Genomic DNA, 25,686 nt, shown 5'->3' with positions numbered 1-25,686 from the left:
TCCGAGTAAAGAGCCTCGCACATGAAATGCATAACATAACATACCGTTTGTTTTCTGTTCCTGAACTCTCTAAATAAGTGTACACTTAAAATGAAATAGATAGATGTTTCAAAGTTAGCGAAAGCAAGAAGGAACGTTCCAGTGCAGTCTAGTGCAGGAATAGAAAACAAGCCTATTAGCACAACATAAGACCGATGGACCAATGAACATCCAGCATAAAGTCGCCATATTAATTTACATAAGATTCTCATTGGTCCAGAGGCCGTATGCTACGCTTATGCTCTGTTATGCATTTCATGTGCGAGGCCCTTAAAGGGCCTCTGGACCAATGAATCCATCGTTTTTATGTTGTGCTTATGTTATGTTATGCATTTCATGTGCAAAGCCCTTAAGGCCTCTGGACCAATGAAAATCTTATGTAAATCAATATGGCGACTTTATGCTGGATGGTCAAGGGTTTTGCACATGAAATGCATAACATAACATTAGCATAGCATAAGACCGATGAACCAATAAGCATCCAGCATAAAGTCGCCATATTGATGTACATAAGATTCCCATTGGTTCAGAGGCCTTATGCTACGCTTATGCTCTGTTATGTATTTCATGTGCGAGGCCCTTCATTGATCCATCGGTCTTATGTTATGCTTATGCTTTGTTATGCATTTCATGTGTGAGGCCCTTTAATGCCTGTTCTACAATAACAGTAAACACAAGGCCGTAAGGTTGTAAGGAGTGGTTTTAAGGGCCACTTTCACCAACGCCGATTAACTTAATCGCTGATTAGTCTATCGGAATTGACCAATCGTATTTGTCGTTAAGTAAAAACGACAAATGCGATTGGTCCATTCCGATAGACTAATCAGTGATTAAGTTAATCGGCGTTGGTGAAAGTGGCCCTAAGAGCTCGTAAGAGGGTGCGCACGATTGGACACCGCACGATTGGACACCACCACTCACAGCGGCCGATGCCTAGAGTTTTTCTGTTGGTTTGGTTAGATAAGTCAAGATGATTGGTTGGTGTTCAATTGTGCTGTGTCCAAAAGGGGAAGGTTCCGATAGCGCACAGTACTATTGCACAAACAACCACTCATAGCGCTTGAACAGAAGAATATCACTAGGCACCAGCCGCTGTGATTGGCTGTGTGCAATAGTACTGTGCGCTATCGGAACCTTCCCGTCCAAAAGAGTGTCACCCGCTCGTAAGCAAATAAAAAATTTTCATTTCTTACGTTACAACCTTATTTTCATTTCTTACGTTACAACCTTACGATTTTGTGTTTACGACTATCGTAGAACAGGCTTAAGGCTCTGACACACACTTTTGCATAGCTGCATAACGATATGCATAAAGAAGTTAATTTTCTTATGCATGCGCTAATAAACCAAAGGCTATAACACACACCTTCCATAACCGTAACCATAAAGGTTGATTTATGCAGGTCGTAACCGCTAACTTATGCCGGAATCTATAAGAAATTGACCAATCATCATTAGTTTATAGAAGAATAATTGACTATAGTCGGTATTCATAGTCGATTCTTATATTTAAGATCATCTTAAGTATCATCTTAAGATGGCATCAACCAATCAGAGAGCCGTATTAGCATCTTAAGACGTTACTTGAGACGATCTTGAAATAAGAATCGACTATGAATACCGGCCTATGATTGGTCAATTTCTTACAGATTACAGCATAAGTCAAGCCTGCCGCAGACGATACGTTTTTTCTTACTGGATTTCTAACTGGATTTTCTTACTTGCTACCGTACGGGCAATGGTACTGGCAGTGCTACTGGTCGTGGCTTCATACGGTGTGAGTTTTCGTACGGACTGAGCAACTGAAATTTGTTTCATAGAAGCGGCATGCTTAAATATGGATGAGATAGATGAGATGGATGAAATTATTGCAACAGTTGTACATTGTCGTAAAATTGCTATTGCATTATTTTTAATTATTGAAAAATTGCGACAACAAAATAAATATCGCCGTTTATGGAGTCGACAGTCCATACATTCTTTAATGCCTTACTTTTACTGTGCTTATTATGGTAATTTGGTATGTTTATCGCATATAAACATGGTTCCTATTAGTAGGCCTCTATTAAACATAAAATACTTTTTTTGGACTATTTTGAAGTCTTTTCATTTTTGCACGACGTCATGTTTGCGAAGTGAATTCACGTTTGAACTTTGACAACACTTCGACAGTATAACCTGGTATAACCCAGTATAACCTATACAGACTGCGTCCTGATTGGCTTTCACAATAAACCAGTACAGAATCACGTAAGAAAAATAGGACATGATCTATTACGAAAAACCAGTACGCGAGCCAGTAGCGTAGCCCGTAAGCTACCCATTTCCAGTACGGGAGCACGTAAGACTGCCAGTATAGGAGCACGTAAGCAATCCCGTAAGAAAAAACGTATCGTCTGCGGCAGGCTTTAGTGGTTATGGCCTGCATAAACCAACCTTAAGACGTACCGTAAGAATTAGCCAATCACAGTTGAGAATTCAGATTCTTATTTCTTAATTCTCGACTGTGATCGGCTAATTCTTACGGTACGTCTTATGGTTACGGTTATGGAAGTTGTGTGTTATAGCCTTAATCAATTTCCTTAAGGTTGGTTTATGCAGGCTGTAACCGCTAACTTATGCCAGAATCTGTAATAATTTGACCAATCATAATCGATTTATGCTAGAATAATCGACTATGATTGGTCATTTTTTTACAGATTTCGGCATAAGTTAGCGGTTAAAGGCTATAACACATCTTCCATAACCGTAACCATAAAAAGTACCGTAAGAATTAGCCAATCACAGTCGAAAATTCAAATTCTTATTTCTGACTGTGATTGGCTAATTCTTACGGTACGTCTTATGGTTACGGTTATGGAAGGTGTGTGTTATAGGCTTAAGGGCCTCGCACATGAAACGCATAACATAACATAAGCATAACATAAGACCTATGGGTCAATGAGCATCCAGCATAAAGTCGCCATATTGATTTACATAACATTTTCATTGGTCCGTTAATCTTATGTTGTGCTTATGTTATGTTATGCATTTCATGTGCGAGGCCCTTTAAGGCCTGCATAAACCAACCTTTATGCATATGGTTATGCAGTTATGTAAGAGTGTGTTGCAACCAAAGGTCATGGTGGCGCTAGAGAGGCTTAAGGCTGTTCTACAATGAGTTGTAAACGCTCTGTCGCCAGTTGCAAAGAATAAAGTCACTAGATTAATAAAGGGTGTATTCCGAAAGTTCTATCGAAAATATCCCTTTTAATAATAAAGTTGGTAACACTAACTAACTACGCTGTGTTTCGTAATAAAAGTTGAGTTTGTGATTTCATTAGCTTGCAGAGACCATCGGAGAAGATTATAGTTTTAATTTCTTGTAATTTAATTATTTATAAAATTATTTTAACGACGTATTATTTATTAAAATAATTCTAACCATGTATTATTAAAATAATATTTACTAACAATAATTTTTATTTTAAAATAGGAATTAAACAAAGGTAGATTAAACACAAGTATAATGTTGAAAACGGTCAATTTAACGAGCAAAATTGATTTAATTCAGGATTTACAATTACATTAATATAGTCGTTAATAATTGGAACGTTTCGGCTTTACTTAGCCTTCATCAGCCTATTACTACAGTTAAAAGTTCATCTCTTTACAAAAGAATTTTCTTTCCTCTTAGATTTAAATTTCTACAAATAACAATTTTCCCTAAACTGTCTTTTTTTAAAAAATTATCGTGTGTATGTGTCGCATACCGTCTATGATTTTTTCTTGATGGCGAACGGGTGCATCGAACGGTGTTGTGTGTGTGTGTAGGTGTTGAGTCCTCTAAGCAGTCACAACTTTTTTTCCTCCCTCCTTACATGATGAAGAACTCACGATCACTCACGGCTTCATATGCAGATTTTATTTTTCAAGCGTAGTTTTTGCCACGTTTGTTCTCTGTGTGTTGATGCTGGAGTTATTGTTTTGTATGAATTGTAAGATTTTTTGTCATAGATCAATTAAAAGGCTTACTTGGAAGAGTATTTTAACAGAAATTATATGGACGTTCGCCATCGACGGTCTTGTTGCCGAGACAGACAGAGCGCAAGTGAGGCAGAATGCATGGTGGAAGTATAACATGGTGTGCTCAATTTGGCTAAACCACGCCCCTTTTCATGGCAAAGTGTCTCTTATTCCTGAAGGTTGCCAACTGTGAAAAAATGAAATATTTAATGTCGGAAAGTTGCTGAACCTAGATGGTCGCATCTTTGTCACACGTACGAGTGCGTGCATTGCGTCTTTTTCTGTCATACCAGCGCCGCCAGCGTCATTGCTCCAATTTCAGCGTCTTTGCTTCATAGCGTCCATAGTAACAACACGTGTTTTGAGGTTATTTTTTAAACTTTATTGTAAAATAAAGTGAAAATGGTACGTTGTGTAGTAAAATCGTGTAAAAATTGCAACGAAACATGCTTGCCAGCGCAAGTAAGCTTTTTCCGATTTCCGGAAAATGCAGTAATGCGTGAAGGCTGAATTCAGAGAATCGGAGAGAGTTTTATGCCGAAAAATATTAAGAATGGTAAGTCTTATTAAATATTATTAGCCTATTTTTTGTAATGACATTATTTTCATTGCAATTTGTATTACACACACAGGCACACACACAACATTCCAATACTGTTCCAAAAGAAAATATTGTAAATATTCGTATCTTAATAGAGCAACCTAACCTAACACCAATTACTTGATATATATACTAACCAACAACTTTCTATTTAATTATCTTAACTTTTGCAATAAATTTAAAGAATAGTATATTAAACTGATACAATATCTTTCAAGATAATTAAATGTAAGTATCATGTATACATTTATACGTATTGTCGAAATTAAAATAATTTAATAGGAAGTTACATGGCACACATCAAGTGCTTGATGTAAACTAAGACAATTGTTAACTTATTAATTGTTAGTTAACTTAACTATTATTCTGTCATTTGAATTTTCAGCAAATATATGCTTAGCACACTTCACAGAAGATTTGTTTGTGAGAAGTAAGAAGATTCGACCTCCTATGGACATTCGAAGACAGTCGCTTTTGCCGTTCCAACATTATTGTTACCAAAAACGGAAAATAGGTAAACATGAATAAATAATAATTGATGTATTAATTACTGAAAAATACATTCCTTTTTTTGCATAACATTATCAAAGTAACATTTATGTTTTCTATTTTAGTGACAATGAAAGTAATATGGACTTCAAAGTCATAGCCGAAGATTTTCCGCTTCCCGTTATCCACGAAAATGTACATGCAGTCTTCCGAGTTACTCGTCAGCCCTGATGATCCATCGAATATACAGGAATATATGATAGATGTAGAATCACCGAAGGATCGATTTAGAAGGTAAGAACAACATTGAACGATTACTGATGATAGTAATTTGCTATCTTAATGTGCCACGAAATTCTTGGTATATACAATAAACAATGATGTTTTGTTTTATTATTACAGTAATCGAAGGTTGGAGGAAACATATGCAATGTGTTGAACGCCACCAAAAACAAGAAAAAAATGAAAAAATCAAATAGAACTTTTAGCTCTTAGCTTTTTAACTTTGAAATGTATAAAATAATAAATAATTATGTGTATCTAAAAACTGTATAATATAAGAATTGTGTATAATAAATTATTATATTTATCATGAAACCTGCATAAAAAATAATGACTTATTTCTACACATTTTGTCGGTAGAGATTGTCTTAGTCAGTTCATTCAAAAACAGCAACACGTGGCTCAAGCATAAAATTAATGAATATTATTTAATTTAATTTAACTATCTTAACTATTTTTTTCTTTTCATTCTTAATGAAAAAATATCTTCAAATTTTAATAATTTTTTATTTACAAAAAATTGATATTCTGTAATGATTTGTGGACTTAATAATTCTATTTATTTCTTGTTTTGGAAAAAATTTTTGTATATCAATAGTTGTTTTTAAAATTTTTAAGAACTTTATTTTTTATTATTAAAATTACCGTAAAATTTATTACGATATTTATATTTGTAGTGTTATTTCAAATATTATTTTATTATTAAATACTATTAATCTTTATATTTTACACAAACTGTTTAATTTTTATTAATTTTTTACAATAAGCGCAGTTAGTCTTTCGTGTCGTGTTGTATTTAATAACATTTATTTACAGCGGTAACTATCTGCAAGAAAAGAGACAGAGTGAAAATAGAAAACGTCCGACAAAAACAGTTATATCAGGTGTACAGACTTTAGAAAGTGAAATACTTCAACTTTTTACAGTTGGCAGCCCTCTGGAATAAGAGGCAGAAAAACGACGGAGAGCGCAGATTTTAGAGAAAGAAGGCTGCAAATTGAGCACACCATGCTATCCCTTCCACCATGGGCAGAATGGTGGAAGGATAACATGGTGTGTGCAGTTCGCGCTTGTCTCTTTCTAAAAATTTGCCCTCTTCGTCTATCGGTGGGTTATAGTTAATAAGACAGCCAACTGTAAAAAGCAAAATTATTTAGCGTCAGCCTGTTGGTATGTTGAGTCATCTATCCTTGTTTCATGCACTTATTCAAGTATCTGCTTCTCTTTCTATCGGGAACAGTTATGCACGTGAAGTGTTACACTAATTTTTGACCGAAGATTCGGTTCATTAGGTTAGTTTCCTCCATTTCCTCTTCATCACGAGAACACGTGTGAAAGAAATAGGAAACGGGTGGGTGCCGATAGCGCACATCCCGATAGCCCACCAACCAATCATATTGACTTATCTAACCCAACCTACGGAAAATCTCTAGGCATCTACCATTGTGAGTGGTTTGTGTGCTATCGGGACCCACCCTAGGAAACAGCGTAAGAGTTTGCAAGAAATTGACAAGCCTTTAATATGTTGCAATACAGATAAAAATATGGGACACGTATTTTTATATGTATTACAACGGGCCCACATGATTGTCAAGAGGATAAAACACGCTCTTGAAATAAATTGATTTTTTAATTTCTGAAGTAATACCGTTGAAATGGTAAAAAATATAAAAAAAAGTTTCAAATAAAAGTTTTATATATTTTTATGTATTTTATAACACTTTGTTTAGATTTTTTTTTAATGTCATTTTTCTCAAAATTCTCCTTCTCTTCTAAATTTCTGAAAAATTTAAAATTTATTTTATATCAAAACTTATAGCATATTTAACAACAAATTCAAACATGTATGGTAAAGTTATAGTTTGAAGACACATTTTTCAGAAATAAACTAAAAATATCTATATCGCTATACATGCGCCCCATCCATATCTGCTTTATGGCGTCTATTGTTAATACATATATTTTTTTTTTCATGACTACAAGACTTTTCGTATTATTATATTTTTATATGTTTTTTAGGTTTAATTTTATTGTCTTTTTATTTTTTATTTATTTATTTATTTACTTATTTATTTTTTATCTATTTACTTTTTATTGCTAAAAATCTATACAATAATGAGGACGCTCAGAATTTAACTGAGCGAAAATAACTATATTTGCTTGTCTTATTGTTAAGCCTTTCCAATTTAATATTTAATTTTAATATAACAACAAACTTGTTCAATTGTAAAATATTAAAAAATATCACTTACATGCAAATCACACCTTCCTTCTGACATATGTAAATCGAGCCATGGAAAATACAGGGTGTTTACGATAACTAATCGGATCTCGGATTGGATTGAACAATGGTACTCAACGTAGGTATAGAAAATTTCCCTAGGCTAATCGGATTGACGATTGCTGTCTCAAATGTAATCCGATTGATAACGAAAGCGTGGAGATCGAGAAGCATGCTTGAAAAGTCTCTTTATTTTTTTAAATAATAACACAAAAAATCAAAGATTTTTAAAAAGAATGATTTGAATTTAGATTTATTCTAATTTTTTTGTCTAAACACTGGATTTCGTTTAAATTTCTGTTTGTAAAAATTAATTAATCTATTCTAAAGTTTGTGGTTATATCTGAAACAAATCAAAATTAATAAAACAATTATTAATTATTAGGTACATATTAAAGCATATAATATTTCAAGCATATCATATAGAATTCCTGTGTAACAATACGCCCCTCCACCGTGCCGCCACTCCGGACCGACCAACCGTCGAACGCACCGCAGCCGAGCACGTGTATCTTACGTAAGACCCACGCGCGTGCAATCGGCTTACGTAAGACCACCGCATGCTACCGCGCGCGACCGACGCGCTACGCGCCGCGTTCCGAAACCGCTCCCACTCTAGCCGGCCCGTCCGCGCGCGCTGATTGGTCCGTCCAGCCGCGCGGAACGATATATAAGCCGGCAGTGGGCAACGTAAAAGAGATCCGTCCGAACATCCGATCTCATCGGATCCTTTCCAGCGCTGGGCATACTCGGCGCCTCCTAGCTCGGGGATTCTCGAGCACCTCCTCGGGAACGGGCATTCTCGTTCCAACCTTCCCGCGACGGGTAAAACCGTCGTCCCCGAGGCCGGATATGCTCGGCCAATCCGATCCGCTCAGCCGCGCGACGGGCATTCTCGTCGCGCAGGCCATCCAATCCGATCAGCCGTGTGACGGGCATTCTTGTCACGCGGCCAATCCGGACCGTCCGGCCGGGCGACGGGCATTCCCGTACGTCCGGCTAAATCCGATCCGAATCCGTTGCGCCGTACGGCGGGTATTCTCCCCGCACGGCAATTCCGTTTCCGTACAGCCGGACGACGGGCATTCTCGTCGTCCGGCCACTCCGACCAGACCGTTCCGAGTGTCCCCGGGAATTCTCGGGGACCGTCCGCGCCGACACCGTTCCAGTGTCCGCCACCGTACCTCCCGGGCTAACCCCGCGAGATGAGGCCGAACCTGCCGACCCCGTCGACAGCCCGCGCACAGCGCGAGGGCGTCGAGTACCGAGACCGTAACCGGTCACCCGCACGGGCCAATCGGGCCCCGAGCACGGCATTAGAGTGGACCGCCGCGCGGCCACTCTAACAAACGGATACCGTACGCATAGAGCGTAAACCGAAGCCGTCCGTAGATCACACGACTCATCCGAGTCGTTACATTGCGATAACCGCGAGTCCGTTCCGACATCGCACGTTCCGCCGCGAACTATGTATATAGATTTATGTTGTTAAACCGAGCAACCCCGCTTGCTACTTCCGCGCGCAAAGCGCCTAGTCACTGTCCGTCCGTTTCCGAATTGTTAAAGTCCTTTCCGTTTAGATATTAAGTACCGCGCAAATACGTTGCGACTGTTCTCTTAAATTCACGCGGGCCGACGACCGCGCAGTTAAGTGCCGCGACACTATTCGAATACCACGTGATAGTTCTCTTGATTTCCCGCGGGCCGACGACCGCGCAATTGAGGGCCGTAATGTTGTACAAGGAGCTCAGTATTATCCGATAACGATATCGGAACTGTATAATTTCATTTTGTACTAAAGTATAGCTAAATATATTTGACCTCTTTCATTTTTACTACCAAAATACGGCGTTATCATTTCGACACGAACCCGGACATCCGGCGAGCACATCCGAGCATCCGATCCTGAACCTAAAATCCCGTAACCGACACCGAAAAAGTACCAGCGTTACACCTGTTTATTATAAACTCAGTAAAAATAACTTTGAAATTATTCAACTACATTATACATTAATCAATATTAATTTATATGTTAAAAATCAATAATGTATCTGAAAATGTTTTTTTTTATTCTTTTCCAGATCGTAAATAAACTTCAACTCCAAGAATAAATAAAAATTACTGGAAAATGGATTGACATGAAAAGGGCATTATTGAACATTATCAATTTGTGCTAACTTAAAATTTGTAAAATCTGCTATTCTTTGTTAGTTGTTCATTAGAGAGTAATAATATAAGAAAGGAATATACATAAATAAAATTAAAATAATTGTATGCATATATGATGCGTATATTACATTTTTATATTATTACTTTCTAATAAACAACTAATAAAGAAAAGTAGATTTTACAAATTTTAAGTTAGCACAAATTGATATTGTTCAATAATGCCCTCTTCATATAAATCCATTTTCCAGTAATTTTTATTTATTCATGGAATTGAAGTTTATTTACGATCTGGAAAAGAATAAGAAGAACATTTTTAGAAACATTATTGATTTTTAACATATATAAATTAATATTGATTAATGTATAATGTAGTTGAATAATTTCAAAGTTATGTTTACTAAGTTTATAATAAACAGGAATTCTATATGATATGCTTGAAATATTATATGCTTTAATATGTACCTAATAATTAATAATTGTTTTATTAATTTTGATTTGTTTCAGATATAACCACAAACTTTAGAATAGATTAATTAATTTTTACAAACAGAAATTTAAACAAAATCCAGTGTTTAGACAAAAAAAATTACAATAAATCTAAATTCAAATCATTCTTTTTAACTTAATCTTTGATTTTTTGTGTTATTATTTAAAAAAATAAAGAGACTTACTTTTCAAGCATGCTTCTCGGTCTCCACGCTTTCGTCATCAATCGGATTACATTTGAGACAGCAATCGTCAATCCGATTAGCCTAGGGAAATTTTCTATACCTACGTTGAGTACCATTGTTCAATCCAATCCGAGATCCGATTAGTTATCGTAAACACCCACATACAAGGGTAGAAAGAGAAACTAACATGTGTGAAACAAAGAAGGTAGATCCAGCATACCAACAGGCTGACACTAAATAATTTTACTTTTCACAGTTGACTGTCTGGTACATTGTAGCCCTTGCAGAGCAAAAGTGGGCGTGGTTTAGCCAAACTGCACACACCATACTATCCCTTCCACCATGGCCAAAACGTAGCGCGAAAAACGAGATAGGCGAGAGGGAAGTGGAGAGGAGAGTATCCGTAGAGATAACATCGCCGCTCGCTCCGTGTTTGCTACCGCGATACTTTCTCTCTCTAACCGATGCACAGTGCGGCCGAAGGCCTCATTGTGCGGCCATAATTTGAAAACTTAATGGATTGACCTGAAACCTCGTACTCGGGGGTTTTTGGGGTCGCTAATCACGAATCCGTCGTCAGAATTACGAAATTCAAAATGGCGGATCCAATATGGTGTCATGCAAAGAATTCTAAAGTTTTTTCGTGTACATTTTCTTTGTTACTATTGGATAATTTCATTTATACTAAATAAGTGTACTAAAACAAACATTTTTCAAGTTTTCACAAAAATTTTTATTAAAATTGAAAATTATAGGTTATACACGAAACTAGAGTTTTGAATTGTATTATAATTTATACAAGTATTTAAAAAACGTATACTCTAATATTATAAAATTGGAAAGTATTTCCTGCTTTAAAGAAGAATTACATAAAAAAATTTTCATTATCATGAAGGTCATAAGCATCTGTCTCTGACTCAGAGGCAGAGCTAATATCAGTACTGTCCTGCTCCTCTTCTTTATCAACAAATGGAGACGACAATAAATTAATAGCATCTGCTGATAAAGATTTTAGCTGTTTAGCTGGCAATTTTCTACAACTAGAAATGTATGGGTCAGAAGCTACTAAAAATCTTTTGAACACATCCTCCATTGTTTTTTGACGATAGTTTTTTCTAGTAAAGCTCAGGCGATAGATCGAATAAAATTTATTGCAGGCCTCTTGTGCATCTTCTGACATTTGACCGATAGGTAAAACTGAATCTTGAATGATTTCTGGGCCATGAATTAATAGCTTATGTACTAAAGTTGGCATGTAATACCAATCATACTTTTCTACAATCATTCTAGCTAACTTCTCAGTATACTGTCTAAAATTGTCCAAATTAATGTCATGTCCACTTGATATGGCTTGCAGTATAATATAAAAACGATGTATAATATCCTGATCAATTCCAGTTATTTTTGCAGATTGTTGGTACTTTTCAAAAAAATGACGAGCCGTATTACCATCGTTCGATGTTCCACTTCCAGCTTTCGGTTTGTCAACATTTAAGCCCATTTCTTTTTTAAAAGCAGCTTGTATTATTTTTTTCCTGTTTTCAACCGACTCTTTTTCCTCTCCCTTACGTACCTGCCATTTTTCGATTTTTAATTTGTACGACAAATGTAATATAAATTCGAAACACCTAATCCAACAATGTAGAGATGATAGGCCAAATTTTAAGTGATCTGAAACAATTTTTTTGTTAAGCATTGCATCTATGTCGTTGAAATCTTTTGATGTACAATTGCACAGATAACAACGCATCGCAGATGTTGTATCTGTCAGTGAGTTGCATACTTTCGTATCTATCATTGTCAAGGACAAATCATATTTAACACACACGATTTTCCCGTCAACAGTAGTTTCAAATGCATTCAGATCATGTTTCTGGTTTTCTATGTCATTAGTTGTTTTTTTCGTCAAGTCAACTGATTCTTTTGCACATTGAATTTTAATTGGCCGACAATATCTTGGTGATGATGGCCTTGGATTTTTCCAGACTATTGTAGTTTTCTTCGTCGTAGAGTCTCTGTGTATAAGTTGCAATGGGACAAGAGAGGTGAAAAAAATACTTTCGTCACTAACATCGTTTTCATCGAGCTTGTGCTTATATTCACTGTGTCCCGAACTACCATCACAGCCCCATTTAACGATTAAGGTTAAATTTTGTAGTTGTTCTTCAGATAAACATTTTATAACTTCTACTTGATGAAGAATAATGCGGTCAATCGTATGATTTAATAGAGATTGCAATGTAACTGCTGCTTCATTTTCAGTGAAAGAAAAACCTAAGGCTGGATAACATTGTAATTTTGCTTTCTGTAGCTTTTTGTATGATGGAATCATCCTTGATTTTTTCTGCACATGAGCATTTCGCAGCTGCTGGTATTTGCTTTGAGATAATCCAAGTTCAATAAACAACGATAAAGCTTCATTATTAGTGAAAGGTATATTTTTATTCGCAGACTCCAAAGATTTTCTGTATTTCGAAGCTTTTGTAGGACTCCCTTCGGAAATATCACGCACCACTTTTGCAAAATCAGTATTACCTTCAGAACGCAATTTACTTGTTGCTGAGTATAGGAGAGCTTCAGTTGATACATTCGTTCGTAATTCTTCTGTTTTCCTGCGTTTACTTCGTTCTGAAGATTCTGAGAAACTGAGTTCTCGCCGACCTGCATTGGAATTTTTTTCATCATTTTGTTTTTCTTTTGATTCTTTATTATTTTTCTTCTTCTTTTGGTCTTCTTTTTTCAGTTCAATGGATTTTTGTAACCAATCATGATTTTTTTTCAAAAATTTTTCTTCTATTCTTTTACTTGAATCCCATCTTGATCTCATTTTATGTACTTGATCTGATATTTGCTTTTTTTCTTCATCTGATAAATGATAACTTGAATTTTCACTTTCGGATAAAAGTGTTTCCACCTTAGCATAAATTTCTTTTGTATCACTCTTTAAAATGCTTTCTATTTCATTGAATAATTTCAGCCTTGTTAAATCACCTTCCGTCGTATTACTGGAACCTAAAAAATAAATATATATTTTTATCATCAACTCTCTTTGACTCATTCTCCTTCTTTCTACTTTTATACATATGTAGTTCCCACTTTCTCTTTCGATGCTTTTTTTCTTTCTTTTTTTCTATTAATTTTAGTATTTTCACGCTTCTTTTCTTTAACTTTTTATTAATCGTTATATCTGCGTTATCGAATATTCAATTTCTTTTATACAAAAAGTTGCATAAAACCTAAAGTAGCAGAAGGTAGCAGCTAAATCTTGTTTTATTCAGTAACTAATACTTTTCTGAGTAACCTCTAATAGGTTTTAAGGCAGCATATGATGGCGTTTTATTACTATATGGTTTGAAAACTCAAATTTTATATACAAAAATACGAAAAATATATCCTCATATTTTTGCTGCTAAAAATTTTTTGTTAACGTATTGATATTTACTACAGTTTTTATGTATTTTACTAACCTTTAGATGTAGATTCCATTTGGTTTTGTTAGATTTCCTTTACTCCAAGAACTTTCACACGTGTATAACTTTCCCTGTGTATCTACAATAATATGATGTTTGGGTGAAGGCCGCGTTGCGACTGAAAGAAAAGAGGGGACTTAGGGTATAGGACGTTACTACGAACGGTTTTCAATTCTTAGAGGATTACTTCAGCCAACTCAAAGATGAAAAAACTCTATCTAGAAACTTTTTTTTTTCGAATTTTGGCCGCATAATGAGGCCTTCGGCCGCACTGTGCGATGGTCTAAACAGAAGACGGACAGAGATCCATTATCCGTCTTTATCCAACTGATGCATCTCTCACTCCTGCACATAGCACGGAAGAGAACCGTAAAAATGGACATAGCACCGCTGAGAACCACCTAAACGTGGACATTACCGACGTGGAAAATGGACATTGGCTACGTAGTTCAATGTCCATTTTTCACGAAACATAGAGGCGCTTCAAAATAAGGTTCCATCTAAACTCGAAGCCTGTCCTCTCTCAGGTTCCTCTCTGGTACTAGCATCGCGCTCCGTATTCGTTGCTTGAGTGAGCGAGAGACGGACACGATGTTCGAACGAGGCTTTCGGTGCCGGGAGGGTTCCGATAGCGCACATCTCGATAGCCAACCAACCAATCATCTTGACTTATCTAACCCAACCTACGGAAAATCTCTAGGCATCTGCCATTGTGAGTGGTTTGTGTGCTATCGGGATGTGCGCTATCGGGACCCGTCGTTCGGTGCCTCGTGACTTAGCCGGATTCCGAACAAAGCATGTATACAAGAATGGTTGCGACGATCTGGCGACAGGAAGAGAAGATTGTTAAACAAGTAAATATATTGTGAGTTTTGCATTTGTTACTATAAAATTTCTAAATTCTATCATAAAAGGTGTTTACGATAACTAATCGGATCTCGGATTGGATTGAACAATGGTACTCAACGTAAGTATAGAAAATTTCTCTAGGCTAATCGGATTGACGATCTCTGTCTCAAATGTGATCCGATTGATGACGAAAGCGTGGAGACGCAGAAGCATGCTTAAAAAGTAAGTCTCTTTATTTTTTTAAATAATAACACAAAAAATCAAAGATAAAGTTAAAAAAATGATTTGAATTTAGATTTATTGTAATTTTTTTTGTCTAAACACTGGATTTTGTTTAAATGTGTTTGTAAAAATTAATTAATCTATTTTAAAGTTTGTGGTTATATCGGAAATCAAAATTAATAAAACAATTATTAATTGTTAGATACAAATTAAACAATATAATATTTTAAGCATATCATATAAAATTCCTGTTTATTATAAACTTAGTAAAAATAACTTTAAAATCATTCAACTATATTACACATTAATCAATATTAATTTATATGTTAAAAATCAATAATGTTTCTAAAAATGTTTTTTTTTATTCTTTTCCAGATCGTAAATAAACTTCAATTCCATGAATAAATAAAAATTATTGGAAAATGAATTTATATGAAGAGGGCATTATTGAACAATATCAATTTGTGCTAACTTAAAATTTGTAAAATCTACTTTTCTTTATTAGTTGTTTATTAGAGAGTAATAATATAAAAATGGAATCGCATCATATATGCATACAATTATTTGAATTTTATTTATGTATATTCCGTTCTTATATTATTACTCTCTAATGAACAACTAACAAAGAATAGCAGATTTTACAAATTTTAAGTTAGCACAAATTGATATTGTTCAATAATGCCCTTTTCATGTCAATCCATTTTCCAATAATTTCCCACATAGCACGTAATATTGCAGTGATATCACAGCAATATCACTTTTACATTGCAATATTACAAATAAAATATTGCAGAAATATCACGAAATATTACTGTGATATCACAGTAATATCAAAATGTCCGCGAAAACGCATCACTGTAATATTATGTTACTGTGATATTTCATAGTAATATTACTGTCATATTTCAAAATATTTCTGTGATGTTTATGTGATATTTAAATAATATTGCAAGAAATTAAATAAATAAATTATTTTACTTTATTTTATTTTTATTGTTATTCTTAATGTTATTTTCATGTTGTTATATGTAATATATATTAGACATAGAAAAAAATAATTATATTTATTAAAACAATACAATAATGTAAACGTAATAAATGTTTAACTTACAAAAAAAGTCTCTTGTATCCTTTTTCATTTTTGTTAAAAAATGATTCAATTTGAATTATAATTTTAATTTATGTTCAAGATTAAATAACAATACAAAATATTATTTACATGTAAAAATATAAAATTTTATGTGGAACAGCGTTCCACACGTACCCCTTGAAAAAAAAGTTGATAAACTTGTTTCAATAAACTGATTACTGATCAGTAACTGATGATGTTTTATCAGTTAACTGACAAAATATAATCCGTTACTGATCAGAAATCAGTTCATTAAAACAAGTTTATCAACTTTTTTTTCAAGGGACGTCACATTGGGAAAAAAATTAGAACGAGTATTTGTTTCCAAATTACAACAAGCAACGATTTTCTTTAAAATCTCACTGAAGTGTGAGCTAGTGAGTCGTGGTGAGTCGGCTCGGTCGGCCGCAGTGGCGTCTAGATATAACACCTGTGGCTGCACTTGACTCACGAGAAGGTCTCCAGCGGCGCGGCCACCTAGCGGTGGTGCCAGCACTCACTTGTTTGCGTGGAGTCTTATACACACGGCGGGACCGCATAGCGGCTGTGCACGCGCTCACTTGTTTCGTCGTATGTTGTGACGGTCGGTGACCGAGCCGCAACATTATGTACATACATATAATTAATGAACATTATAAAATACCTAATTAATGATAGAATATATATAATCATATTTTTTAATAGAGTTGAAAAAAAAATTAAATTTAAAGAAAAATTTGTTGGAAATTTAATATTTTAAAAAACTTGAAAAACCTTTTAGTGTGGTGTTTAATAGTCTAATCAATATTAATAAATAAACTATTTCACAAAATAATGTACCGAGCAGTAAATATTAAACGACGTAAAAATGTATATTTTTTTCAAAAACTTCTAAATATACTTTAAAATATTTATTGCCAAGTGAATATTAAATGTGTATTAACAAAACTTTGTGTAAACATTTTTTTTTTAAATACCTTATGATAAAAATTTTTAAAAATTAAAATCGATTTTTGTGCTCCTGTAAAAATTATAAATGGTAATAAGACAAATACAAAGGTTTTTCTGTAATTTTTTAATAAAATCATTATTGATCGAGTTGTAAAGCAATAATTAAATTGATAGATTACAGAAGAGCGTACATTATAGTTTATACATATATACAGTTTAATGGATAAACTAAGTAAATATCTAAACTAATAATAAAGTTAATTAACTTTTTTTCTTAACTTTCACTTTTATTCCACGAAAGGGCAAAGACATAATTATTTTATTTGTAAGTTGATTTCTTCTATAGGATACCGAAATTACCAAGAATATTAAGGATACTAAAAATATCGAAATTAATCAAAGAGATAGTGACGTTGCATTAATAAGACATAATAAAAACGTCATTTGACATTACCTTGTTCTTTGGAATTAAATATTGCAACAATATATTGCAATGATATCATTGGAATATTTTAATGTTATTATCACTGTGTAATATCACAGTAATATTTCTGTGATATTTCTGTGATATCAGTGGAATATTTCAATGTCATTATCACTGTGTAATATCACAGTAATATTTCTGTGATATTTCACAGTAATATGTAATATTTCTGTGATATTGCAATGATTCTGTGATATCACAGAAATATTACGTGCTATGTGGGTTTTATTTATTCTTGGAGTTGAAGTTTATTTACGATCTGGAAAAGAATAAAAAAACATTTTCAGAGACATTATTGATTTTTAACATATAAATTAATATTGATTAATGTGTAATGTAGTTGAATAATTTCAAAGTTATTTTTACTAAGTTTATAATAAACAGGAATTCTATATGCTTGAAATATTATATGCTTTAATATGTACCTAACAATTAATAATTGTTTTATTAATTTTGATTTGTTTCCGATATAACTTTAGAATAGATTTATTAATTTTTACAAAGAAATTTAAACGAAATTCAGTGTCTAGACAAAAAAAATTACAATAAATCTAAATTCAAATCATTCTTTTTAACTTTATCTTTGATTTTTTGTGTTATTATTTAAAAAAATAAAGAGACTTACTTTTCAAGTATGCTTCTCGGTCTCCACGCTTTCGTCATCAATCGGATTACATTTGAGACAACAATTGTCAATCCGATTAGCCTAGGAAAATTTTCTATACCTACGTTGAGTACCATTGTTCAATCCAATCCGAGATCCGATTAGTTATTGTAAACACCCAAAATACTTTATGGACTTTAAAACTTCATAGAGTATTCTATGATTTAATTGGGTAATCTAGCATTCCATATAGACGGAAAGATGTATTCTATGATTTATCCTCTTTAGAGAACAATTCTAGCACCCATTGATTGTGAACTTGAACAAGCTTCAATCAATGGGTGCTGGGACTGTTCTCAAAAGAGAATAGAGTCCTCATTGGTCGATGACCGAGATTAATCTTCGCTCAAGAGTTTGATAAAAAATGTTGTTATTTACATGATTAAAAGGTTACTTTTTATCGCTTTTTTGTCAAAAGTTGAGTCACTATTTCACTTTTTTCGATCCGATGATTGAATGGCATTGTATACGAACCAAATTATGTTCATTGTAAAATATAATTTACAACTGCTTCAATATCTATATATGTGTAATCAATAGACATCTGCTAGATTTATTATTATGAGAAACTCATGCAAAACTGACAATAGTATGCAAGGGAAAAATATATAAAAAGATTATATATATAATCGTTGAATTGTTTGTTTCGAAACTATAAATTTTATGTAATATTAAGATAAATAAAATATTGATATTTTGTACTGAACAACATTGATATTTTGCACTGAATATATTAAATAATATAAACATATAACTTTTGTTCTTTCTTTCACTATTATTATTATATCCACTTACATTTGTACATTTACTACCAAATTTCTATTTTCATAATGACATTTATCAAAAATTTAATTTTATTATTTTCAATGTATAATATACAGTACCGGTCAAAAGTTTAGACTCAGCATTTTTGAAATGATACATTTTCGTAAATAACATTGACTTTGATGGTATTAAAACATTGAATTTCAACCAAAACATTGATACATGCTATGTGATAGCCACTTGTTTACGTATTCACGTTTACTTGTTATGATTGTTTTGTTTCGTGTTTATTTCGAAATGAATGTTCACATTACGTGTGTCGTTTTAGTCTGGCTGCGTTACTGCTCAGTTCTCTCAGTGTTATTATTACCAATTTTTTTTTATTCTTTTTGTCTAAGGTAAGTTTAACTAACTTAGTTATATTTCCAGTGGAAATTTACAATAGAAATCATATTCTATGTAAATACACATCATAGAACAAAAGAAATATTTATATACTATTTATTCCGTTTATAGTGCTCGAAATGGGTCAAAGAAAAGAATTAAGCGTAGAAACACGCGCCGTAATTGTAGCACTACATAAAGAAGAATATTCTACACGACAAATATCATTGAAAACTAAGGTTTCCCAGACTACAGTTGTGAGGACGTTGAGAAGAAAACAAGAAACTGGGTTAAACACGAGCCGTCATCGTTCCGGAAGACCCAGAGTAACTTCGAAAAGTGAAGATAAGTTCATCTGTGTCCAAAGTAAGCGTTTGCGAACTCGTACTACACCAGAAATTCGCGAAAAACTGAATGCTACCAGAGAGAAGCCAGTATCTGTAACGACTGTTCAACGCCGACTTCGTGATCATGGATTAAAAGGATGTGTAGCTGTTAGAAAACCACTGCTACAAATTTTTCACTTTTCACCTTTCCGCTCTAGGGAAAAAGTTACATGATCGCTATTCAGGGGTGCGTTCGGAAACCTATTCCTCGGGGTAGGGGTTAACTTATTCAGGAAACATCACGTGACTACCTGGGTAAATATGGCGGTCAATGTAAAACGAAAAACTGCCCGAACGGTTAGGGTAAAGATTGAGGGAAAAAATGACAGAAAATTTAAACAAAAATATAATTATTGCTACTGCTATAGTTATGGGGACACAACTTCTAAAAAATTGTGAATATTCAGACACGTCTTCATCAGATAGTGAAATTGAAGAATTATTATTATTAAAGGTTAGTTATTGCAGTTTAAGGTTAATTACGTGTATTATTATTAGTTGTACAAAATGTTTTATATTATAATATTTGTTTATTACAGAAGTTTGCTAAAAGAAAGAAGATACAGCGTATTGAGAGATATATTGAGAAAGTTGTATCAAATTATACAAATCGTCAATTCCAATCTCACTTTCGAATTACACGTACTGCATTTGAAGTTTTATTGACAATTCTTGGTCCAAACTTGGAAAATTTGGACACTGGAAGGCCAACAACGTCAGTAGAGAAGCAATTACTTTCAGTAATTTGGCTCTTAGCAACTCCTGATTCTTATCGGTATGTATTTGAACGTGTAAAAGATACATATAAAAGATACATATAAAATATCTATTTATTTTGTCAAAACAATTAAGAAAATAATGCAAATATTTCTTATTTGTTTTAAATAGTAAATCATCTGAATAGGAATCTGAAAAAAATTTATAATAAAATTATTTGTATTATTCTAATAAAACAAGTTATAACAAATTTAATTACTATAATAGTTTTATTATTATATATAACAGTTGTAATTTAAAATAATTTATAAGTATTGTTCTGTATTTTTGTGGACAGGTCTGTTGGGGAAAGATTTGACATTAGCAAATCCACCTTGTTTGCTTGCTTTGAGCGTGTAATTAGTGCTTTAAATAGTGTATCTTCTCAAGTTATTTGTTGGCCAATGCAAGAAGAGCTTGAAACAATAAAAGAAAAATTTAAAGCAATGGCTGGTATTGATGGTGTTGTTGCAGCAATTGATGGAACGTATGTGCCAATAAAAGCACCATTGAAAAATCCAGACGTTTATATTACGCGTAAATGTCAATATGCCATAACATTACAAGCAATGTGTGATTGTGACATGAAATTTGTTGATTGTTTTGTAGGTTATCCCGGTTCTGTTCATGACGCTCGAATTTTTCGAAATTCCGATATATATCACTTAATATGTGAAAATGTTAAAAAATATTTTCCCAGGAATGAGTTTATTTTAGCAGATAAAGCTTATCCGGTTTCAAATTGGTGTATTCCTCCATACATTGATCGAGGAAATTTAACGAGAGCGCAACGTCATTTCAATGAGTCAGTGTCGAAAACTAGACAAACAATTGAAAGAGCATTTGCTTTATTGTTTGGAAGATTTCGACGATTAAAGTATCTTGACATGAACAGAATTGATATGATACCTGCAACAGTTATAGCTTGCTGTGTATTGCATAATATATGTATAGATAGTGGTGATGATTTTTTGAATAAATATATAAATGAAGGAATGAATGATGTGCAAAATGAAAGAGAAGAAATTACAGAAATTGAAGATAGAGAAATCGGTAACAGTCGACGCGATGCTCTATGTAGAGAATTGTATCGAAATCTCGAGTAATATTATGTATATATGTATATGTATGTATATATGCAGATTTGGGCAGTGTTTAATAAAATTTAATAAAACATGAAAAAATTGTATTGTTTTATTAGAACAAAAATTCTCTATTTATACAAAAAATAAATACGCAAAGTTTACATTACTACAAATTACTAAAAAATTTTGTTGACTTGTATATATTACAAATTTCATTAACAGTTATTTGTACTAAATAACGGTCAAGTAATTTTTTGAATAATTTATCATAGTAATGTAGAATGTTGTTTGTTCTATTTCTTTGTATTAGAGACAGCCAAAGGAGTATTATATTCTATCAATATTATTGGCTTTAATCGGTAGATTGTAATATTTAAACATAGAATGTTACATTAAACATAAATAAGATATTTATAAACTTTTAGATTACAAAACACATAATATGCTTAGAGTGTAAATAAAAAGAACATATCATTAAGTCCCTGACTTTTTACTAGTCAAATAGTCTAGCTATGATAAACTTTCGCAAAAAATATACTTTCTTTTATACTTAATTAATTTGTACTTAATGTTCTAACCTTACAGATATTTTTTAAATATATGTATATTGCTTGTCCTGAAACCATCGGGCAAGAGAAGGTACAACATAAATCACAGCATAGCGAAAAATATCACAGGTTCAACTAATAAAAAATATTTAAAATAAAATAAAATATTTGGTCTTATAATTAATTGGGCAGATGATTGAAGATTTCTAAGTTAAAGTATTTCTTGGACTCAAAGTTTTTTCAGCAACTCATTCATGACATTCTGGAAAACAGTTATACTCTCACGTTGAACTGCTTGTTTCTCAAGATGTCTACGCTCTTTGGCTTCTTCTCTACTGTTCAACTTATCTAGTAAATCATCACTTGTACTCTTCCTTTTCCGTCCTTTTTCTGAAGTTTTCTCTTCTTTAACATCAATATTTTCTACATCTTCTTCTATCTCAATTGTTTCATCTGCTTTTGCTGCAAAGATAATAGCATTAAACAATATATACAGGGTGATTCAGAACGACCCATGTGTCCCTGTAAAGACGTGTTCTTGGATAAATTCTGAGACAATTTTTCCTGTACGAAAATTTTGTCCGACGCTTACTTTTTGAATAATAAGAGGATAAAGTTAGCAAATCACGGGCCGTGTACACATGGTAGACAAAGGCGGCGCATCCTCTTATTATTCAAAAAGTAAGCGTCGGACAAAATTTTCGTACAGGAAAAATCGACTCAGAATTTATCCAAGAACATGTCTTTACAGGGACACATGGGTCGTTCTGAATCACCCTGTATATACATATATATATATATATATATATATAGAGAGAGAGAGAGAGGCTAATATTAAGATATCTGTAGTAGAAAAATTTCTGTGAGTTCTCTATAAAAACTTTCAAAAATTTTATATTTCTGAAAAACTTTGTAATTATTATGTAAAACTCTCAAAGTTAAAACATTTAGCTAAGGAATTGCAAAATTTAAAAATAAATAACCATTTTTAAAAATAAAATTAATTTTATATTTTCATAACTGTTATGAAATTTTTGAAAGTATAAGTTTCTTTTAAAAAATATAAAAAATATTGTAAAACTGCAATTTCTTTGCCAACAGGTGATATTTTATAAGAAATTTACAAATAAATGTGTGCACTAAAGTTATAATATTTATAAAATAAATATATTTATAAAATTAAGTTATACATACTTTGACAGCTGAATTTTGATGTGCTGCAAACAGAGACTGGTTTAACGTTTGGTTTTTTACCAAATAAGTTGTCCAATTCTTCAAAATATTCACATTTTATTGGAGCTGACCCAGTGCTCTTAGGTCCCAAATTGTCCATTTTTTTAAAATAACAGCGCTTCATGTATTTCATTTTATCTTTACACTGGCTGGATGAAAATTCATAGCCAGCGTTTTTCATTTCTGTAGCTATTTTTTAAAACACTGCTTCAGCTTTTATCATTGTAGATGTAAATTGTGTTTACTATATAAATCAATGAGTAATAATGTGCTTTTATGAGTCCATGTAGCTTTACATGATGTGCCACTTGCATTTAACATGTCGTCATCGAAATGTTTAGGATTGTAATCTTCCTGGGTTTCGTTGTGTGTTGCAATTTTATTAGATGGTTGTAAAATGTTGTAACATAAACCCACATTTGAATTTTCTGTAGATTTGTTTATGTTGCTGTTATTAGAAACTTCATAGCCGTAGTTCAATAGAAATGTTTTAATTATAGCATCATTGATGTTAACATACATAACATTTCCACCTGAAAAATGTACAGTGCAATAGTAAATGTACAGAAAATAATTGTCTTGACGTTTTGACGTACATATTAAAGTAAGCTAGCTATGCATGCACAAAAGCTGGTAGCGGTGACATGACATAACCTGAATAATACATCAAACAACTTTACATTTACACACACACATCATTTACATTTCAGAAAAGTTAATAATAAATAAACAAGACTAAAACTTGCTACAGATTATAAATTATGTCAAAATAATTAACTCGTAAATAAGAATACATGCGTTAATAAAAGGGATCATTAAACAATTTAAATAATTGCATTTACTTGTTTTGTCTTGTAGAAGAACTCTTTCTTTTTTTTCCGTGTCAAAAATCGGTTTTTTTTCCACATTTTCCACAACGCAGTGTGATAATTTATTTATTTTAATGATTTTACTCATTGTTTTATACGCGCTTGAAAAATATACCAAATATACCACACTTGTGTGATTTGATGCACCATATTGATGCACTGCGCAAGACAGGTAATCTTTCCCACACTCCCGACTGAGGTACGTAGGGAACACTCTGGGAGTTTTTCCCTTATGTTTTCGAACGCTGTTGGGAATAGGGAATGGGGAAAAAATGACGTTTATGAACGGGTTTGAGCGAACCTTACCCTGGGGAATAGGTTTCCGAACGCACCCCAGGTCGGCGAACGCATGAAAAAGCAGTGTGTAGTACCAACAGTAAAGCATGGAAGTGGTTCGGTTATGGTTTGGGGGTGTTTTGCTGGAGAAAAAGTTGGCGATCTTGTAAAAATCAAAGGGATTATGGATCGACGGCAATATCACAATATTTTATAACTCCATGTTTTTCCGTGTGGAAAAAAACTAGTTGGTCGTGGTTTTATTTTCCAGCAGGATAATGACCCTAAACACACATCAAAATTGTGCAGAAACTATATTATCAACAAAGAAAAGCAAAAAGAGTTAAAATACATGAATTGGCCCCCTCAATCACCTGATCTGAACCCAATAGAACTTTTGTGGGATGAATTGGATAGGAACGTGCGAAAAATAAGACCAATAAATCGAAACCAACTGTGGGAGTTCCTGCAAGTATCCTGGACTGAAATTTCCGCTCTGACTCTGAAGAAATTGATAGAAAGAATGCCCAGAATATGTACAGGCGTTTTGAAGGCTAAAGGAGGTTATTTTGAAGAGAGTAAAATATAAATAAATTTATATAATCCAATTATTTTTGTGGTAATTTTTAATTCATCGACCGTTTTGCTTTACAACCGAATTTTTTTACTAATATCTGTTGCTAAAAATTTTGATTATTGATATAAAACGTATAAGTATATAGGTGAGTCTAAACTTTTGACCGGTACTGTATATTATATATTTGAAATATAAAATTAAGTTTTTGATAAATGTCATTATGAGAATAAAAATTTGATAGTAAATGTATAGATGATTTTAAATTGATTACAAGTCGACATTGGCTGTGTTCCGATATTAACTGCCAGTACTGAAAATGTATAGTATATGTGACGTGAACTATAAATTTTCAGTACTGCCAGTAAAAACGGAACACAGCCCTAGTCGCCATAACCTCGAAAGCAATGTTGGCTTATAGTCGCCATGAAGTCGATATAAAAAACTTGTTTTCTATTCCTGCACTAGACTGCACTGGAACGTTTCTTCTTGCTTTCACTAACTTTCAAATATATATCTATAGGC

General features: G+C 33.1%; 3 protein-coding genes and 1 long non-coding RNA gene across 8 annotated transcripts; 2 read left to right on the top strand and 2 right to left on the bottom strand.

The window, feature by feature from the left end:
- Positions 1-5,144: 5,144 nt before the first annotated feature.
- Positions 5,145-5,589, top strand: LOC120358841. The gene is made up of 3 exons (XR_005575716.1): positions 5,145-5,159; positions 5,260-5,428; positions 5,537-5,589. It is a non-coding gene; the product is annotated as an uncharacterized LOC120358841 (long non-coding RNA).
- Positions 5,590-12,068: 6,479 nt separating this feature from the next.
- LOC120356761 lies at positions 12,069-13,610 on the bottom strand. Its single transcript, XM_039454416.1, has 2 exons — positions 12,321-13,610; positions 12,069-12,208 (listed from the first exon to the last, which is right to left on the bottom strand). Exons 1-2 carry the CDS (start codon positions 13,593-13,595, stop codon positions 12,200-12,202), a joined length of 1,284 nt encoding a protein of 427 aa, XP_039310350.1. The 5' UTR covers positions 13,596-13,610; the 3' UTR covers positions 12,069-12,199.
- Positions 13,611-20,016: 6,406 nt separating this feature from the next.
- Positions 20,017-21,753, top strand: LOC120358821 (putative nuclease HARBI1). Its single transcript, XM_039454339.1, has 3 exons — positions 20,017-20,274; positions 20,360-20,595; positions 20,875-21,753. Exons 1-3 carry the CDS (start codon positions 20,143-20,145, stop codon positions 21,680-21,682), a joined length of 1,176 nt encoding a protein of 391 aa, XP_039310273.1. The 5' UTR covers positions 20,017-20,142; the 3' UTR covers positions 21,683-21,753.
- Positions 21,754-22,048: 295 nt separating this feature from the next.
- Positions 22,049-24,626, bottom strand: LOC113004861. 5 transcript variants are annotated; one of them, XR_005575697.1, is made up of 3 exons: positions 24,285-24,624; positions 23,497-23,975; positions 22,049-22,671 (listed from the first exon to the last, which is right to left on the bottom strand). XR_005575697.1 is itself a non-coding variant. In XM_039454342.1 (3 exons), the coding sequence occupies exons 2-3, from the start codon at positions 23,621-23,623 to the stop codon at positions 22,439-22,441; spliced, it is 360 nt and encodes a 119-aa protein (XP_039310276.1). In that variant the 5' UTR covers positions 23,624-23,975; positions 24,285-24,626; the 3' UTR covers positions 22,049-22,438. The 5 variants fall into 5 exon arrangements, 4 of the variants coding, with proteins under 4 accessions (XP_039310276.1, XP_039310275.1, XP_039310274.1 ...); XM_039454342.1 differs by having other exon boundaries at positions 24,285-24,626; XM_039454341.1 differs by having other exon boundaries at positions 23,464-23,975; positions 24,285-24,625.
- Positions 24,627-25,686: the final 1,060 nt, after the last annotated feature.

This window comes from Solenopsis invicta, chromosome 10 (assembly GCF_016802725.1).
Source record: "Solenopsis invicta isolate M01_SB chromosome 10, UNIL_Sinv_3.0, whole genome shotgun sequence".
Classification (NCBI taxonomy): domain Eukaryota; kingdom Metazoa; phylum Arthropoda; class Insecta; order Hymenoptera; family Formicidae; genus Solenopsis; species Solenopsis invicta.
This window is presented reverse-complemented; position numbering and strand designations above follow the sequence as displayed.

Bases quoted from the DNA above. Each gene is read 5' to 3' on its own strand.
- LOC120356761 (XM_039454416.1), bottom strand. From the start codon at position 13,595: ATGAGTCAAAGAGAGTTGATGATAAAAATATATATTTATTTTTTAGGT.
- LOC120358821 (XM_039454339.1), top strand. From the start codon at position 20,143: ATGACAGAAAATTTAAACAAAAATATAATTATTGCTACTGCTATAGTT. The intron at 20,275-20,359 runs GTTAGTTATTGC...TGTTTATTACAG, and splicing joins AAGAATTATTATTATTAAAG to AAGTTTGCTAAAAGAAAGAA. The intron at 20,596-20,874 runs GTATGTATTTGA...TTTTGTGGACAG, and splicing joins GCAACTCCTGATTCTTATCG to GTCTGTTGGGGAAAGATTTG.
- LOC113004861 (XM_039454340.1), bottom strand. From the start codon at position 23,623: ATGAAAAACGCTGGCTATGAATTTTCATCCAGCCAGTGTAAAGATAAA. The intron at 22,672-23,403 runs GTATGTATAACT...TTATCTTTGCAG, and splicing joins ATCAAAATTCAGCTGTCAAA to CAAAAGCAGATGAAACAATT.